This window comes from Zeugodacus cucurbitae, chromosome 4 (genome assembly GCF_028554725.1).
Source record: "Zeugodacus cucurbitae isolate PBARC_wt_2022May chromosome 4, idZeuCucr1.2, whole genome shotgun sequence".
Lineage (NCBI taxonomy): Eukaryota > Metazoa > Arthropoda > Insecta > Diptera > Tephritidae > Zeugodacus > Zeugodacus cucurbitae.
Genome location: NC_071669.1, coordinates 343,438 through 363,021, shown reverse-complemented (window position 1 = coordinate 363,021; position 19,584 = coordinate 343,438). Strand labels below are relative to the sequence as shown.

At 31.3% G+C, this 19,584-nt stretch overlaps 5 protein-coding genes across 10 annotated transcripts; 3 read left to right on the top strand and 2 right to left on the bottom strand.

The window, feature by feature from the left end:
- Nucleotides 1–934: 934 nt before the first annotated feature.
- On the top strand, nucleotides 935–3,049 carry LOC114803716 (uncharacterized). Its single transcript, XM_029039040.2, has 4 exons — nucleotides 935–2,113; nucleotides 2,458–2,511; nucleotides 2,566–2,636; nucleotides 2,879–3,049. The coding sequence occupies exons 1-4, from the start codon at nucleotides 2,099–2,101 to the stop codon at nucleotides 2,889–2,891; spliced, it is 153 nt and encodes a 50-aa protein (XP_028894873.1). The 5' UTR covers nucleotides 935–2,098; the 3' UTR covers nucleotides 2,892–3,049.
- Nucleotides 3,050–3,266: 217 nt separating this feature from the next.
- On the bottom strand, nucleotides 3,267–4,041 carry LOC105208491 (ER membrane protein complex subunit 4). Its single transcript, XM_011178403.3, has 3 exons — nucleotides 3,870–4,041; nucleotides 3,679–3,808; nucleotides 3,267–3,628 (listed from the first exon to the last, which is right to left on the bottom strand). The coding sequence occupies exons 1-3, from the start codon at nucleotides 3,923–3,925 to the stop codon at nucleotides 3,314–3,316; spliced, it is 501 nt and encodes a 166-aa protein (XP_011176705.1). The 5' UTR covers nucleotides 3,926–4,041; the 3' UTR covers nucleotides 3,267–3,313.
- A 599-nt stretch (nucleotides 4,042–4,640) lies between these two features.
- Nucleotides 4,641–13,294, top strand: LOC105221618 (uncharacterized). 4 transcript variants are annotated; one of them, XM_011178203.3, is made up of 3 exons: nucleotides 4,641–4,815; nucleotides 6,018–6,171; nucleotides 8,966–13,294. In XM_011178203.3, the coding sequence occupies exon 3, from the start codon at nucleotides 8,977–8,979 to the stop codon at nucleotides 12,052–12,054; it is 3,078 nt and encodes a 1,025-aa protein (XP_011176505.2). In that variant the 5' UTR covers nucleotides 4,641–4,815; nucleotides 6,018–6,171; nucleotides 8,966–8,976; the 3' UTR covers nucleotides 12,055–13,294. The 4 variants fall into 4 exon arrangements, with proteins under 4 accessions (XP_011176505.2, XP_054085044.1, XP_054085043.1 ...); XM_054229069.1 differs by lacking the exons at nucleotides 4,641–4,815; nucleotides 6,018–6,171 and adding an exon at nucleotides 7,840–8,130; XM_054229068.1 differs by lacking the exons at nucleotides 4,641–4,815; nucleotides 6,018–6,171 and adding an exon at nucleotides 7,840–8,303.
- On the bottom strand, nucleotides 12,832–16,068 carry LOC105221491 (liprin-beta-2). Of its 3 annotated transcripts, none has more exons than XM_029038671.2 (5): nucleotides 15,735–16,068; nucleotides 15,413–15,684; nucleotides 14,311–15,356; nucleotides 13,592–14,245; nucleotides 12,832–13,506 (listed from the first exon to the last, which is right to left on the bottom strand). In XM_029038671.2, the coding sequence occupies exons 2-5, from the start codon at nucleotides 15,665–15,667 to the stop codon at nucleotides 13,212–13,214; spliced, it is 2,250 nt and encodes a 749-aa protein (XP_028894504.1). In that variant the 5' UTR covers nucleotides 15,668–15,684; nucleotides 15,735–16,068; the 3' UTR covers nucleotides 12,832–13,211. The 3 variants fall into 3 exon arrangements, with proteins under 3 accessions (XP_028894504.1, XP_054085045.1, XP_011196944.1); XM_054229070.1 differs by having other exon boundaries at nucleotides 15,829–16,068; XM_011198642.3 differs by having other exon boundaries at nucleotides 15,413–15,734; nucleotides 15,829–16,063.
- A 189-nt stretch (nucleotides 16,069–16,257) lies between these two features.
- LOC105221418 (rho GDP-dissociation inhibitor 1) lies at nucleotides 16,258–19,414 on the top strand. Its single transcript, XM_054229082.1, has 5 exons — nucleotides 16,258–16,437; nucleotides 17,041–17,237; nucleotides 17,309–17,418; nucleotides 17,555–17,669; nucleotides 18,437–19,414. Exons 2-5 carry the CDS (start codon nucleotides 17,057–17,059, stop codon nucleotides 18,631–18,633), a joined length of 603 nt encoding a protein of 200 aa, XP_054085057.1. The 5' UTR covers nucleotides 16,258–16,437; nucleotides 17,041–17,056; the 3' UTR covers nucleotides 18,634–19,414.
- The last annotated feature ends 170 nt before the right edge of the window (nucleotides 19,415–19,584 follow it).

The following is a 19,584-nucleotide window of genomic DNA, read 5'->3' as shown; positions in this document are numbered from 1 at the left end:
ACATTACAAATAATGGAAAATCAAAACCGGAACATTAAAGGTCTAAATTTGACCACTAACTTTTTAGTTTAAAAATCTAAAATCACCGGCGTAAATATACATTGTCTAATAGCCAAAAAAACAAATTGTTTTAATTATTGTAATTAATATGTTTTACTCTATAGTATATGTGTACATTTGTAGGTTTTTATATAAAAATTAATCCAGTGGAATAGCAATATTACAGAAACGTTGACAAGTTTTGCTATAAATTTTAAATATAAATACATTTTCGAAATAAGAAACATTATTTTTATTCCAGATTTGTTTGAAAAAACTTTTATTTTTTGGGTGTTTTCTGTACCATTTTTTTCTGTACCCAAGAGAGTACAATGGGATCGAATGGGTTAATGCTTTCTTATTTTCTTACTTCGAAAATGTATTTATATTTAAAATTTATAGCAAAACTTTTCCACGTAAACATAATTATACAAGCAATATAGGAAAAAAGTTGTGTAGATTTTCTTTTGATCCTGACTGTACATATTACACTTTTAGTTCCCTAGTTTGTTTTGACTTAACCCATTCGACCCCATTGTACTCTCTTGGGTACAATTAAAATGGTTACAAAACAAAATTATTACAACAACAAAAGTTATGAACATAAAATTTAAAGTTATTTGACACTGGAACGCAAATTTTTCTTCAAAATATCCTCGTAGTCCATCTTATTCATAATACTTTCTGCGATTGTAAAATTACTAACCCTGATCGTAGCCATACACCGGCACACCATCATTGAGGCGCCACCATGTTTCACTGTTGATATTATTCTCTGTTCAGCAAATGTTTGGTTTCTAGTCTTTCAAATTTTCGTTGATTTCCCCCAATACTTCAAAATTGCGTTCGTCGCTAAAAACATATTCTTCCAAAAGGAAATATCTTGGTGCTGATACTTTTTACCAAAATTTAAACGCTTCAATTGGTTGGTTTGGAATATCAATGGTTTTTTCGGAGGAACTCGACCGTGTAGGCCACTCGAATGTAGTGCCCGACGAATTGTGCTAGCACTAACTTTCCAATCTGAAGTTCCCGATTTATTTTTTGCCATTTTCACTGCACTTTTAGAAGGATTTTTCTTTACACTTCAAAAAATTACCTTGATTCTGCAACATTTAGTCGTTTTGCTCTACCAGATTTGTGAGAAATTTCCAAATTTCCATAGTTTTTTGCTTGTCAATGATTTTTTTACAGCATTATAATTTTTTTTATAGTTTAGGTACATCCCATGTAGCCCATCGAGCATTTATGAGATCACCTATACAAAGAATGACAAAAAATTGTAAATTGGAAGTAACAGGAAAACTTGTAAATTCCATGCCTCGACGTTTACCATCCATAATTAAAGCGAATGGAATGCACACAAAGTATTTAACTTTTGTTTCCATCGCTATCTGTTCATTTGTACACTTTCTTTTGACGCTGTCTGTATATACCAATATATGTATAAATAGTTCGCCTGATATATATGTATGTATGTATGTACATACACACATTGTAGAGGCATATGATCTGAACAATTTTAGCGAATCTGAATGCGATCAGGACAATTTTGTTAGTATACAGATACGGAAGTTCCATGTAAAAATATCTTTGTATATATTTACACACATAATCACAAAATATTTTCGCAACAAAAAGTAACTTTTATTGTGAATATGTCCGCACTTTTTTCGTTCAGCTAAGAAAACCGCCTCTGGCTTATTTCAGAAAGTATTTTTAGATTATGACAGATTCAACGACTAAACGTTTGTCGTTCGAACGTATTCAGTTCTTGCCTACCAAACAGCTGCGTGGCAATTTGCAAACATATGTTATTTGTTTGTTATTTTCGTTCCAACAAAAAGCGCAACCTTACAGAATAGTTACTGGTTATCTAATCGACAAGAACAAAACTGGAAAAGAACACAAGCTGAACAGTCTCCAAAAGTAACATTTTTTCCTGTCGAGCTTTCGGGAGAAACAACTTGTTGTTGCTGTCACTTGTGCTTTATTTTCGTTTTTTGTTTAGTGCTCAGTTTTTGAGAAACTCTTCAAAGTGGCGTTTGATTTTTCCGACATGTTGAAATTTTTGGTAAGTTTTTACACAATAAATTAATAATTATTTATTATATAGTATTGCTAATAATGCAAATTATATAGTATAGCTAATAATGCAAATGATTATTATATCTACATATATATCGTTGTTTGTCGTGTCTCTGAGTTTGCTATATTTTAACTAATAAATAGTATAGGTTATTTATGATGAAAGTAAACTGAGTGATAATCGTAAACGTCGGTATCAATATCCGTGTAACTACTGTATACAGTATGCATATTTACTTATCATTTTTATATGCATTAAATTTTGCTTGCAATATGTGGCCTAGGTAATCTTCCTGAAAACTCTTTATAAATTAAATTAATCAATTTCAGATAACATTTGGGGCTGGAATATACACTGGAATTTATATAAGTCAAAATTATGAGGTAAGTATATTAATATAAAATATTTTATATATAATTTTCATTTGCAATTTTCAGGTTCCTCGTGTAGATGAACCCGGCAAGCTGGTTGATAAAATAAAAGAATTTGCTGATGAACATAGAAAAAAGTAATGCACAATTATCAGAACATAATATACTTTATTAAAAATTATTTTTACTAAACTGCGATACGTTCGTTAGTATTGATTTTCCGTAAATAATGCTGGATTCTAACGTATGCAAAGTCAAAAGATGAATACCCGCGAGTAAAAATGTTCGAACAATAAACTTTAAACTGTTTTAAAAATATCAATGAAATTACAATAATGTATTAAATTGTTTTATTTTGATTTTCTCACTCGCATTGAAGCATAATGAAATGAGCAACAAACGAACATCAAGCAAACCGCAAAAACTCGTCCTCGAAAAATTCGTAAAAATATCCAGCGGCAGAGGTATTATGCTTATGTATTTAAAATATCAAATATTTGAAACAAATATAAGATAAGTAAATATTTGCCTACATTTGAAAGGTTTACAATTTGCTAATATTTTTCAATTCAAAAATGGGAAATTATACAAAAAAACTGTAGTAATATATTAAATTTGTTCACTATTAACAATAAAATTAAATCCATGTTTATTTCCTCATACGTATGTAAATATTATTAGGATGTTTTATACTTGCTTAAATCCGGTCTTTTATGACCATCACTTTACATATGTATATTAGATTTATGATAAAAAATAAAACTATATTCTGTATTTTATGTCGTCAAAATTTTGAGACAGTTATATATTTGCCTTAAATAAAGGATACACCTCCACCATAGTACTCAAGACGTGTTTGAGGTTCTACAAATGCCAACCAGTCGGATGCATGTGTTGGTAATAACCCCATGCTATGGCATTTGTACAACGCAACAGCTACATTTGCCATATTTCCCAAAAAATACACGAGTTTCTGGCCACTTCCCTGGGCGCCTTCTGCCATTTTAGAAGTCACTGAAGTGGAAAACATGGCTTTGAGTGGTCGGATAAGCATCATGCCTACCATCATTATAGGGAATATCGATATGGAACTGCCCGACATATACATGATAAACAAATTCATTGGAATCTGCAATTAATTTATTTCAATTAAATCTTTTAAATGTTACATTATTTTACCTGCTTCAAAGGACCAAGCGCCAAGTCCCATGACTTCTTAATAACAAGCCGTTGATCCCTCACCACTTCGGTCTGGTTGACTAGTACCGACGGATTGTAACCCGGAGGAGATGACAGATCGCCATTTTTTCTAAAACAATATATGAAATTTCATTATCTCTATATTGTGTTACCAACGAAATTCTACCTACATATTGCTAAAATCCAATGCCCATTTATACTTTTTAGCTGTTTGCTTTGAAGACATTTTATATATTTTAATTAAACCAAATAACACAATTTTATGTTAGGTAAATTTATTTTATTTAAAGCGAATGAAATAAATCTGTAATTGCATAGAATGTCAAACTAAAGAAATATAAAATGCTGAAGAATGAATGAATTGTCAAAAATTGTCAAAATGCGATGTAACAGAGAATGTCAAATATGAGGCAATTTTATTCATGGTGGTAGTAACGAATAATTATTTTTATTTATAATTTATTTTGGAAGTTTTTGTATCCCACATACTATAGTCGTATGATAAGAATAGTTTCTTTTATTGTAATTCTAAGAAATCAGCAACTGGTTTTATAACAAATAACTTTTGACCAATATTAGTAATTTTAAAATATGTGAAGTTGGCAACAGTGTTCTCTGTTTCATATAAGTGATGTACTCAGACTTGAACAATTTTTAATATTGTGGAATTATAAAAAGGAGTAGATTTGAACAAGTAGCATTGGCTTTATTGAAATATTCCAGTTGGACTTTAATATTAAAAAGTGTATTTGATATTGTATATATATATATGTATATCCATCTATAAGTTGAAGTAATATATATTCAATATGGTTACGTATTATATGCTTTGGGTAGTAACTGAAATTTTTGGTAAAAATTTTGATAGCAGTCCGCGCACTGATCAGCAGCTTAGGGGCCGCAATTTTGCACATTGGATGTCTTGCTCGTTTAGTATTAAACTGCAACTTCAATTATTAAGATATGATTAAACAGGAGCGCACTTTCAGTTCAGAGCACAAATACAGATCTCAAAATATCGAGTATTTAAATGTGAAAATTCTATTCAGAAAATACAGTGCCATAATGAATTCATTAACATAGACTCTGAGGAGCGAACCGTTTAATTGTTCCGAGGTACGTTATTTATATATGTACATAAATGAGAATTTCCTTTTTAAACCCGGAAGTAGGTATTCGGGACGTTACAAGTCTAAGCCGTTGACGCTATGCTCATAATATGCATTTATGTACATATAAATAATATTTCTTATTTGTGTTATTGTTTACTTGAATGCCTGCATGGATTATGTATTTACTATTTATTTAATGCACATTAAGTTTACTCAACCAAAGTTCTCAACACTATGTGTAACATTTCCAAATGTGCAATAACATCGCGTCTACCATTATTCTGCCTGCTTCTGTGTTATGGTGGGCGGACAAGTTATAAAGTTAAAAAATTAAAAAAAAGATGGAATTCGAAGAAAATTTGTTTAATGCCTTTTGAAAATAATACAGTTGCAGTTGAACTTCCCTAACTCGGAATCACCATAATCCACAAACAAAACTTCGAATTAGAGATACTTATGAGTTACGAAAAGTAATTTGTATGAAATATGACTTCTATTGCCAATTCAAGAGTTTGTGTTATGGAGAACTTCGAGTTATAGAAGTTCGGTTATTAGAAGTTATGGAAGTTCAACTGTATTATATATTCGATTTTTAGAAAGTATTAAACGTTAGTTTAACTTAACAACTCATTATCATTGTCACTCTCAAATCATATTAAGAACTAATTTATAATTTATATAAATAAAAGGAAATTTAGCATTGTCTGCGGAAAATACTTTTTCATATTTGATATATTTCTATGACCGGGAATACTTAAAATTTATAGTTGGAATGTTAAACAAGTTATTTAATGTGAAATTGTTACTCTTACATGTTGTTTAAACATAATCTCAACACCTACAACCGTCTATACTCTAGCACGGTGCAATGCCGTTTGTTTTTTTGTTTTGTAAACGTATACCAGCCAAAAGGCTGAGCTTCACAAACATAGATTGCATGCAAAAATAAATTTTATAAAATCGTACATCAGATTCTTGTCATAAATACGTATTTATGTAAAAATATGTATGCGGAGGCGCTAAATGTGCTTTTATCCATATTCGGATTATTCTCATTTGAATACTTGATTCTTAAATAAAATGAAAAATCACTTCAACTGTAATAATTTTTGGGGTGATCACATTGTGAAAATATGGAAGTTGCATAAGACAATCATTTTACTTTGGAAAATTTAAAAAGTCATAATGCTTATTTTTTATTTGCAGGTATTTATACTATATGTAAAATATGGAAGCACTCTATGCGGACGAAATTCAATGGCTCCTCATGTACTCATATTTCGTAGGTGCATTATTCTTTTCTGAGTCTTTTCGATTTCTTAACAACATAATAACTCGAATTATTCCGCTGAATATATCAGTAAGTATATACATACATATGCTGTTAAATGCATCTCACACTTAACGTATATTAAGTATATAAGTTAAGTGTACGAATAGCATACGTGTATGCAAATACTAATATACCATTTCCAACGAAAACGGCAAATTTATTAAGACACCCACCGTTTTACTAATTCACTCACAGAGTGAAAGATTAATGGTATATCAATATATTAGCCAAACCAGCTTTATGAATAATATTGGTGATACTTTGTTCAATTCCAAACCATTGAATTTTTTATATGGGTATTGAGTGTGTGATTACCAGAAGATGTGCAATGTATTTAGGTATTGGGCAAAAGAAAAACAATTGACAACATTAGATTGTTGTTTCTAATGGCAACTATTAGTTGTATTAGGGGTGTTTGGTCCAATTGTATAGGTATGAACAAATGATCTACTGGATAAATACTCCTAGCGACATCGGCACATTGACGGTTTAATTTTCACAGCCGCAACGCAGAGCTTAAAATTTAATTGCAATATTTGTTTACATTTATAGGAGGAAGTTTCGCATTTATGGAAGTGTATGCTATAAATGGGTAGAATTGGGATTTCATTGTTGTTGTAAATATTGTTTTGGTGATTGTGGCTGTAGTTGTCTGCGGAGTGGATTACTGTTGAATACGGTTTAGTAGTTACACTTTTTTGGGAAGGTTGACTGGTAGAAGTCTGTTTTGGTTAATGTTTTTGAGTATGTTTTCTATTTAATTTTGCAGTATTTTATTTATAGTTATATACATATATGTATATAGATAGGTAGATAGGTATAAACATATCGCATACAGTGTTCACCGGTATAATGAACTATGTGGATTGGAATAACGGTTTGCCGATTTAATGAAACATGGAAATTGAATCATCTGCATTCCCTTATCGTAAACGCTAAAAATTTTCAGTATTTTTCGCTTATCGTCAATCACATGATAGGTAGGTTCAATTACTGTTTTTTATTATAAAATAAAAAATAAAGATGGAGTTAATATCAAATTCCACCGGTTTGAAATAAAACTTGCATTTTAGACTTATTAATGTCGAAGGTAAAGTCTATGCATGAATGAATTATATAAAAACAATTAATTTTTTTATAATAATAATAGCCAAACTCTCAACCGTATAAAATAATTTGTTTTTTCTTAATACATATCCACAAAGTTATGCATATTTAAAATTCAACGCCATCATCTCGAGTTTCATTTAGTAGAGGTTATTTATAGCAACATAAGATATACCCTAATAGAACCAATTCTTGGAGAATCATACTCTTACATAGTATATAATTACATATAGGGATTCTATGAATTTTAGTATCTAAATTAAGTTCTAAAAATATTCAACTATTTATGTATATGTGTATCAACACCCACAAGCACTCTGAATAATTGTGAGAAAATAAATAAATGGCTTCCAATAATAAGTTAATCAAATGTACACAGATAGTAATTCAATTTTAAATATGTATATTTAGATTTTGTTTTAACATAAATACTGTTTTTTTTTTTATTTGAAGACAATTAGACATGTGTTTCTAATTAATTTCAACATTTTGCATTATGTCGTTACTGTCGCACAGTGGGCAAAACAATTTCTGATGTACTCAATAAGTTGATTTTTCTAATTTTAACATCAGCTTAACGGCAAGAAAACAATAAGACGCATACTGTGTAAGAGAAGAGATCAACAGCGATCAAGATGAGAACATGTATTCACCCCGCAGCTTTCAATTGACTGAAAAGCCTTCCAATACATAGTCATTATATTTATATTTACACGCAGATGTCGTCCATCTAAGGTGGATTTTCGGAAAATTATTTTCATTCACTTTAGTTGCGTTTTGGATGTCACCATGATCACGCGTGATTAATTTTTCGTAGATTAACAGAAGATAAACATACATTAGTTGTAATAAGTGAAACGAAACGAAACGGAAAAGGAAGTTAGTAATTACATAGATGTGAACACAGCTACATACATTCATATATGGAGAAATGTTTGTGTTTTAACTATGCATTTCTCTTAACAAACCACGTGTTAATCGAATATAAAACCAGGATTTTCTCAATTATGTTTTCCCTCAATACGGCCAAGTAATAATCCACTCTGCAAAATGTAATTAAATTCAAAGTGTAAAAATAAATTTACATACATATACCGTATATGGTAATTTTCACATAAAGAGAATCGAATTTCACACAAAAAGCACAAACAAAATTTAAAATTTTCGTGAAAACTCGCATAAGGCAATTGTGCGCATACACAGAAAAGTTGGTGCTATAAAACAAGAGTACAGCACGAATTTTGCCAATAATAAGCTAAAAAAAAGTAAAATACCAAAAATAATTTTTAAATACGGCTCTCTGAGCGAAAACGACAATTGTGTGAACATGTGAGAGCAAAGTGAAGTATACGCCTCTAATATTTCTTGTTCAATAACATATCAAACTTTGGTGCGAGATGTTGCCGGAACTCCTGTTTACCGGTAATTATGAATGCAAAAATTGCATTCTAGCATTTCATTTCTCTCTGCTATTTACAGAAATAATTTATTTTATTTTTATAGAGATAACAAGAAAACCTGTTGAGTATAATTGAACTGAATACGCAACAGTGCTATATTATTAATAAATAATTCAATTGAAATTATTTCAAATGTAAATTGAAAAATAATGTTGACAATTATTAAAATCATTAAATATATTTTATTACTTTAAACTCGAATTAAAAAAAATTTTTATAATTCTCTAATTTCTTAATTTTTTTATCGTAAACAGCTGCTGATAGCATGCAAGACGACTTTGATTTCTTAAATGCCGCAAATTCAATTTACAAAAAGGGCATGTGTATTTCGCCAGTAGTTCCTTTGGAACCTCAGTTAGAGTCGACAATCGATAGTAATTCTAACAATTATATTGGAATTGTAGCCGCTGCAAGTTTACCTAAGGTTGCTAGAAACGATGATTCGAGAGTTAAGGACTTTTTTTCAAATAATCCCTCAACATGGAAACAGCACATGAATGGGCAGCGAAACTCACATCATCGGTTACAAAATGACGAACAGCGACATCAACATCGGTTAAATTTAGCCACAAGCAAATTATTGTTACAAAACTCTGATGATCCTTTGATATGTCATGGCGCCAACAGTGTTTGTACGGGTGATGATGATAGTCATTTGATTATATCCACAGCGCAAAATGTAGAAAATATACAAACGGTCAACCCAATGTCTATTTCGTCAACTACAATTAAACAAAAACTTTCATCCACCACAAGATCTAAGCAGCAACTAAAAAAATTACCTCAAAATGGATGCAGCTTATTAACTAAACAACAGCTTAAAGTCAAAGCCGGTTTAATGAGCATTCAGAATCGTGGAGCAAACGAGTTAGACAAGAGCGGACATATGTGTTCAGACGTCGCACAGACCAATAACAGACCGAATGATCTAAAATTATCCAAAAATAAAGGTGTTTTAAAGCTGCGTTTTCATCACCAAGCACTGCCGCCAGAATATCTTATTCACTATGAAGCTACGCAGGGGCAGCTTACGTCTTACACCAATGAATCAAAAGAGAAATCATCCGAAGTTCGTTCTTTCAAAGATGTTCATTCTTCAAAGCAATCCCCAGCAAAGAACGAGCATGAGAATGTTCGTAGCTGGTTGAAAAAGATTGCTGCAATCCATCGATCGGCTCAAGATATAAACATGGAACAAAATGAGAAAAAGCTTGGTAAACAGCAAAAAATATTGGAGCTTTCTAAAACTGAAGTTTATAGTGATACTAAAAAAAATTTTCAAGCCAACAGAATGCAGCCTTCAAAGCGATTTTCTAAAGTGCCAGTCGGAAAAAATGAGCTCAGATTTGAACCAAAACAGTCATATAATTGTGAAACAGATCAAGTACATTCTTTGAGGCTCAAATGCGCAATGAACACATTTTCTTCAAATGCGACAACCTGCAGCACTATCAATCCAGGATCACTCAAACGAGTCATCAACTTTTCTGATCTACCGTATATGGGTGAAATAACCCTAGACAATTCGAAACCACGACGCGGTAGAAAACCCAAAAAAGCTGATATCTGCCACTTAATATATAAAAACTACGGTACAATATTACCAGGGACCCCTAATAATGTACTAAATGCATCAAATATTGTAAAGGAAGATGATCAAAAGCAAGGCATTACGGACGAATTGCCATTGAATCTCTGCATAAGAGATCAGCAATGCGAGCACTTGTCGATTTCGAGCGCAGAAAGTGAAAATACTTCTGGAATGGAGGAGGTTGAATGCATAAATACACTTCATTCAGGAGTAGAAAATTTTTTAGAAACAGAATTAACTAATGTAATGCCGGGCTCTGACATCGAAGGACCAGTTATTCTAAGAGTCGGATCAGATGTGGATACAAATAATTCCAAACGTTTGATGTCCTCATTCTCCAACCTAAAACCAACGAAACTAGCTGAAAGCCATACAAATGATATTAATTTACATCCAATAAGTTTATACTACCAGAAATTACTTTCAGGCACCTTAGTAACCCAATACAGCCAGCCGTTCGGTCTACCTGTGGAGACAATAGAAAAAGATAACCAACTAACGTTAAAAATACCAATACCGAATGGGTTGATTCGTAAGTCAAAAACCGAAAATAGGTCTCCAACTTTAAGATTAAACAGTCAAACCACAGATTATCGGGAGCTTATGACCACGCCGTCTTCCATTAAGTCTGAAAATTCTAGTATAACCACAACCACATCAGCAAGTGTAACAACGGCTGCAACTAATCCGATTTTTACTCCTCAGAAGCGCAAACGATCCGCCATTTTTATTCCACCAATTCCAGCAGATTTTACTACGAACACTCCCACAGAAGTCAGCATATGCAAATTCAAATTCACTGGTGGTGACAAACCGTCTTTAGAGGAGAAGAAAATGCTTTCTGTAGATTCGGGTGGTAATTATCGATATTATAGTGGTACTGGCGATAAATCAACCCGTGGTTATGAATATTTCCCACGTGAAAGTTTACAAAACTCTGCTGGACTCTTACCTGGAGTTAATTGTGTAGCAACATCACCGAACTCCGAAAACGAATGCTCAATGAATGACGTTCCGCCACCATCAGCTGAGCTTAGTAATGAAATTTTACAAATTCCAGAGTCTCCGACTACAAATTTGTTATTACCAGCAGCTGTTTCGTTACCAGAGGTTTTATCGTCATTGCCAATGTCGAGACTGGAGTCATCGTATTCTGGTTCTCCTACTCAATTAACACAACAACCGCAGAAAATTCAGATAATAGTTGGATCCAACTACATCAATAACATATCCACACGAAGTACATCCTCCATAAAAGATAATCTTGAAAATTTCATGGTTGAACCCCTAACATGTCACTCAATACATCCTAAAAAGAAATCACGAAGATCAACTCAACGGGAAAAACTCGAGAAAACATTTAAAGAAAAAGGTTTTCTTATTCAAACACAACAACTCGAATCTGCTGAAGGAGCCACTTATTGTAAGTTTCGACAACTGAAGAAGTTCACACGTTACTTATTTAGAAATTGGAAGGATTATCTCCCCGATGAAGTACATCAATCAAATGTATCAAAAGAAACATTTTTAACTCGTCAGTCTTTAACTAAGAATGAAATGAAAAAAGAGGAGAACACATCAAACAACTTCAATGATCAGGACATACAGAATATACTAGAACGTCATGGATTTTTAAACGGGAGTGAAGTATGCTCACAAAACAGCGCTCTCAACAATACAAGTTTAATAGATAAAATTCTCCCTGAACAGAAATTGGTGGATAATACTGCGAAAACTAAATTAAATAATTAAAATTTGATGACATTTGATTTGGTATTTTGGGGCATAAACAGTTCAATGACTGAAACACTTACTTTGCTTAATATTTGTATACAAATTTTAACACTGCCAAAGAATAATTAGAATTTTAGAATACTTAGATTAGTTAAAAAATGTATATACTATACATACACATATATAAATGTATTAAACTAGTCATTGAATGAATTTAAACATATACACAAACAAATTATTATTAATTTATGGAGTTTATGTAAATTTGTTCACATATATGTATATATAAAAAACTGATTGTATGAGATTAAAGAGGTAAACATGTCAATACTCGCATGAAGATATTTTGTAAATTCCCGTTGTTGCTAGAATTAAAATGATCGATTCGATTTCTGTAAATGTACGCATTTTACTGGTTATTACACTTTTTTTTTGAAAAACTTTATTAACACAACATTTATATATATATACATTTAGGAATACCTATCTCATCCATATTTCACTATTTGATAGATAATATATAAATATTACAAATGACAAACATAATGAACATCATTGAAATATTAGGTTTGCTAAATAACTATTGAGGCCACATTCTATGTTCAATACTATATTGTTGTCTTATCTTATATTCGGCTGCATATAATACAATGCATACAATACATTCTATAAAATTTATTTGGAAGACATTTTATTATTTATCAAATGCCTGTGCATAAACCAAAAACTATTTTTAACGACACAAAACATTATTAAAAATAAAAATGCCTTATTGAAAATACAAAAGTTATAAGCATTTTAAGTCTTGTACGTATAGCAGGGAACAAAACGCTGGAAGTTGTGGACTTGATAAATATATAAGATTGATAGTAAGTAACTAAACCATGGTTAACGGTTTCTTATACATATTTTAAATAAATAAACAAATGTCTAATGAAGGGAATATTGTGTTTAAAACAAAATTTAAAATATATTAGAAGCAAAATAAAAGTTAAGGTCAAAAGAAGTAATATGCATTTCTTTACATAAAATGTTTATACTTTATATAGGCATGTTCTTGTCATGTCATAAAATATTGCCCGTAATAATAACAACATTTCATTGTATATTAATCCGGATCTGTTCCTCCTATGTTCCCTCGACTGTCGAGGGAACATATATAAAAATATATGCCATTACTGACTTGTATTCCCAGAATATCTTCCGGAACCACTTGAATGGCTCAGTGAAAGTGACTTATCTTGGTCATTTTTGTGAAGGCAGGACGACATAGGGCAGACATAATCAGTCCAATCCACATCCCCACTTCCTTTGTTACTTTTCCTTCTTTTTAATGAGAACTGCGTCTTTTTTGGTGGTTTTATCTTAGAAGTTATTGTTAATGGTTGATAACCCGGAGTGGATTCAACGTCACGTTTATTTTGTATTATATCACGACCAAGTAATTCTTTGAAATGTGTGGCCAAATGACTGAAAATAATAATAATAAATGCAATAATTATAAAAATTGTAAAATTATCAGGCATTTCGAGTTTATAAAAAATAATATTCTTACCGACGCAATAAAGTTTTACTGGGAGGTATACTGAGCAAATCTGCCAATAGATCGGCAGTGAACCGTTGTTCATAAAGCATTAATGCACCATGTACGCCAGCACCTCTTAAATTAGGTGCGTACTCTGATAAGTCTGCAACACGTAACCATTCCATAACCCGATGTGCGGTCCATAAAGATATGTTTTCCATATTTTCTTCTATATGTTTGTCTTCCTCTAAGCATTGATCATCGACTTCAGAAGTAGGCCGTGCCGATCCGGCCGAACGGCGAATAAGGCAATCAGCGTCCCACTCTATTTCACGCATGCATTGTATACCACAACGGAGTGACGCTATATGTAAACAGGAGTACACATGCAAATGAGCTAAATCCTCCATAGTTAAACGATGAAGCATTCTTCCATCAATTTTAGCCATTAAAAAAGGATCTTTATATTGCGGTAAACCAATATCATCTAACCAACGCATAACCCAACTAGCATCTAGTTGTGCAGCTTTTAAAGCAAGTGGATCATCTTCTTTGCCTGTCAGTGCATCAATAGCAAGAAGTATTTTCTTTCGATGTAGTGATGATTTCAAATTTAACTCTCGCTCTATATCAACTGGAGAGACGGTGAAGAAACATATGGTGGTGTTCGTATTTAACCATTTTCTAAATTAAAAAAAAAATATGTTAATGTATGTTCATTAAATTCGACGGACATTAGTAGCACTTGCCTACAATCATCAGAATAACAGCCAAGACCGAGGTCGGTAAGCCAATTGCACACTTCTTGGGGGGTCCACTCAGTATATCCTTTCGACGGAGTTAAAAGTTGTGGAGATTGAGTGTTCCATTCAATACGGCCTCCTGCTGTGGCACGTGTAACAACTCCTCTTTTAAAAGCTGATTCCTCATTCTTTAAAGCTGGCAATTCTAAACTTCCGCTATTGCTTCGTCTCAATTTTCCTAAAATACCTTTTAATCCTTTTGCTGATCTTTCACGAATGTTAGGTGATGACATACAATAAGTAGCATCCTCTTGACATTTAATTTCATCATGTTCTGTTTCAGAGAAAGTTGTTGCCGAATCTCCAATAAGTATTTTTTCTTGGGATGCAAAAGCAACATTACGTTGTCGCTGCATATTTGCGTTTCTATCAAATTGGTTGTTATTTTCCGAATTTATAAAATTGCTGGGGCCGTTGTCGGCGCTAAGCTTGTTGTTACGAGCTCGTGGTAAACTATGATATTGAGGGTGTATCTGATGACGTAATGACACAGGAGGTGTTTTAGGAGATCTAACACTTTCATTACTGTTGAAGTATATTTGATTTAAATTACCCATACTACCAAAAGTTATCCCCTTTGGTGTTAATAATTTAGTTGGGCTATTATTGTGATTTTTACTTTCCCATTCGCGCAGTTCTACATTTTCACGCTCCAAAGCCGCTCTATGAAGCTTTAACTCGCTAAGAGCTGACATCAATTCTAATTTTTGAGTTTCTAAGGAAGACCTCGAAAGCATTAAACGTTGCAATTGCTCATCTCTGTCGTTTAATAATTGCGTTTTATCTTGAAGTAAACCCTCTAATTCAATAATTTTATCAGCTTGCTCAGAAACTCGATCGGCTAGCAGTTGATATTGAATAGCCAATGCTTCTTTATCCCGCTGCAATCGTCTTAACCGCTCATCAGCATCTTGGCGAGGAATATGCATTTCTAACCAATCACTTATCACGGATACAGTAGCTGAATCTGGTATAGGTGCAGCAAATCCTACCTAAAAGACATTATCATACATTATAAACTTTGTGTTGAAATTAGTTATTTATTTACCTGTTGAAGAGCTAAGGCTAGAGTCTTAGCGGTTGACAGTACATTGTTTACAGAAATCAAACTACGTTCTGCATTAATTGTCACACTAGGATTAACCAGAGATTTTTTACCATCACCAGAATCACTTAAATTGTTGTTTCCTGATATTATGCCATCCATTTGTTGCAGCGCTGCTTCCAACATTTTGCTTGCATTAGTTGAACGCACATCAGAATTTGTGGATGTACTGCTTAAAATTTCATTTTGTTGGGACATTACGCTGGATTTATTAACTTTTTGGGTGTTAATCTCGAGCATAATCGTTTTTTATTTTTTTATTTACCTAAAATAAATAATTTTTGGAGCGGTAAGAGGTTGTTCTATTTTTGTTCGAATATGTGTTTTTCACATCCGTTCTTCGTGGTGGGTGCAGTTACCTTATCCAAATCTTTTGTTTTCCCAAAACTATTGTGCAATTGTATTTAGCTTAAAAAGGTGTGTCCAGCTAAATCCATTTACCTAATCTATTTTCTTAAATTTTTAAGAAATAAATCACAAAAATATAGTTTTTAAGAATAAGTAAAAAGCAAAGAGAAAGCAAAAAAATAGTTTCTGTAGCAAACCATTGCTGCCAGATATATGTTATTTCCGAATTCCCCGAAATTATGTTCCTAATAAAATTGTGCAGTGTGAAATTTACAACAAATCATAAATTTAAAAAATGAAATGGGCTGATGTATACTTAAAGGCAGTTTGATCTATTTTAATATTTCACATTTCATAATTTGTTTATGATTAACAAAAATGCGTAGAAGTGAATGCAACTCTGAAGAAATATTAACTCGTTCTATTTCATTTTATAGCGAACGAGTAGTAGTTCTGGAGAAATTGTTCATTTCTCGTCGTATATTAAAACATTCATTGTGGTCCTCTCTAATATTAAGCTGTTTTCAAAAAGTTGTACATTCATTCCAAGTTATTTCCATTACAATTTAAAATAACCAATTAGAAATAAAAGTAAATTATTCGCTCTTACAAACATACAGGTGAATACATCCAATTGCATGAACGAATGTGAAAGACAGTGAATTCTGAATTAGCTGATAGTGTGCTGATAAATGTATTATTGATAATAAATTAATATTAGTGAAAAGATATATGTAGCTACAGTAGAGGTGCAAAATTGTTTGTTGCGAAAAGACTAGAACAGGATGCCTAGTACATCATATATAATTAATATTCTGATATTCAGTATTTCTTAAAAGAGAATCATATTAATATATTATATTTGTGTAGATAATTTATATCAGTATGTAAGATGTTAGTGAGTCACAAAGAATGTTTAGACATATTATTTAAAACAGCGGCTAAAATATATACATATGTATATATGTATGTAATGTGTATGATTCATGCGGGCTAAATGCCTCGAGGTTGCAATAGTTGGTGATTTATGGTAGTATTATATGAAAATATCACTAATTGATTATGATATTAGGAATGTAAACTGGACACAAAAATATCTCCCTATTAAATCTGATATACATATATATAATATGTAAATACAATCTCTTAAACAAGAAAATTCAGAAACAGATTTGTGCAGTAGAATCAATAATACACATTTTTATGTACTTCTCTTCGTAAAGGAAACGTTTAAACAAGATGTCTTCGGATTCTCATGCGGAACACGGTATTCATGATGAGGATATACATGACAGCACGTACCAGCCACCACCGGAAAAGTCTATTGAAGAAATAATGGCCGTAGACCAGGAAGATGAGAGTTTACGTCGTTATAAAGAGGCTTTATTGGGGTCTGCACAGGCTGAAAAAATTATTGTCGGTATGCTAAAAACATGGAAAATATTTATGAATATTATTATTCGCATGTTCAAAAATTATAATATGTTTCAGATGCAAACGATCAACGTAAAGTAATCGTGAAGAAATTGGCTCTGGTAGTTGAAGGTCGAGATGATATGGAGCTTGATTTAACAGGCGATCTTAGTCAACTAAAGAAACAGGTAATTCACAATTTGGTAAAATGGAAATTAGTTAAGATATATTTTTAGCATACATGCGTATGTTTGTTAAACAAGCATCAATGTTTGATTCTGATTCTGCAGAGCTAATAATAATCAATATATTTTTAATTTCTAGGTATTCGTGATTAAAGAGGGCGTTCACTATAAGGTACGCATAGACTTTATTGTGCAAAGAGAAATTGTTCATGGCCTTAAATACGTACAAAAGACTTATAGATTGGGTGTTCCAGGTAAATATTAAACATTTATTAACCTAACACTTTTTCAATAACATTAATTAAAAAAAATATATATATTAAAATAATAATTTAAAGTACATATGAAGTTATAATTTTCATAGAACTTGTGTGCTTTACAAAAGTATATAGTAATTTAGTGTTATAATCAAAAAAAAAAAATCGCCTAAAATTCTGAAATATTTTGATCTATATTTTTTGTATATATTTAACAGTACATCTGATATACAAGATACTTTGATATAATTTTCTATATTTAATGTACAGTTTCGCTATATTATAAAATCTTATTTTGATAAAAGATTTATCAATGTTAATAATTTGATGATGAACTTATAGATTTTACTTGTTTGGTAGTTATTATTCTCCAAATTACTTCATTTAGATTTATTTAATTTTTTCTGGTAGTATTTCATAACTTGATTATTGCCGATTTAAAGAATTTGGTTCATAAAAATTTATCTGCATCTGTGTTCTCTGTGTGCGTATTTTTTAAACAAATTTAATGGTTTAGGTGATATTGATATTTTTGTTAAACTTTCATTTAATATATGAATTTTAATCATCAAAATTATTTTTTCGCTGCTGACTGTGGATTTGTTAATATTGTAACTAATAAATATTTACATTATTTGTGTGATTGTGTTGTGTTCCTTTGTCTTTAACTTCAAAATAATTGATAAGTTGTTGGTAAGACAGCCGGTTTTACTAATTTTGTTTAATATTTAAAAAGTAATCATACTTTTTGTCTTATATTTTAGTTGATAAAATGACTCATATGGTTGGTTCATATCCACCGAAAAAAGAAATTCAGTTCTATTTAACACCATCTGAAGAAGCACCAGCAGGCTTGATGGCACGTGGTACATATTCTGTTGCATCATTATTCACCGACGACGATAAACACATACACTTGAAATGGGATTGGACTTTCGAAATAAAAAAAGATTGGGAATAAAAAAGTGCCAAAATAATCGGAAGCTATCATAACGCTCTTGATCTTCTAAAACAATTTTGTACGTCACACGTAAGAACTGGATTTTGCTTCCTTTAATTTAAGAAAAAGGTGAAAACTGCGAAATGATTCTAAATTATACACATATTTAAGCAATGACTGTCGTCAATATCGATGTATGTATAGAGTTTCGAAATTTTACTTCTTTGCTTTGATAAAAATTAAATTTACGTTTTAACTTTGATACACATTTAACTTTGATACCTCATTTAATATTTCTCTGTATAATCTGATTCAATTAATATAAATATGTGTAAAACGTAGTTCACCTTTTTCACAATCGTATTAAAAACATAGTCATTACTCGGAACTTTCTTTTGAATAAATTGTAAAATAAATAAATGGTATCATATTTATTACTAGACTCAAACTTTTGTAGAATTACTTTCAAAGTGTTCATTATTTCGGATATATTTCAATGTTGAACAATGATTTAAAATGTCAACACTAAAATATATAAATATCCGCTAATATGTATTAGTCCATAATAAATTGATAATAAACTGATCATTAAACAAAGGTATTTATAATCAAAATAAGGAAATAAAATGTTTATTGCAAAGAGAACATTGAAAAAAAGAGCTAATTGAAAATATCCGCGGATTATTCTTATACAGCTGATGATATAATGAATATACAAATAAACCTTAATTTACATTATATTTGGAAAATTTTAGAAAACGTGTATAAGAAATTTGGAAATACAGACAAATAGTAATTAAAACATTTGCATTTTTTATTTTCTTTTTACAAATGTAAGTATAATTAATAACATCTTCATAACATTGCATCTCCATGTTTTCTATTTAAATTAAAAAGGTTTCATTTCATAAGCATCGTTTTGTTCGTGTTAATTTCTTCATCCAAATTTAAAGTAGTGTAGTAAAGTAGTAA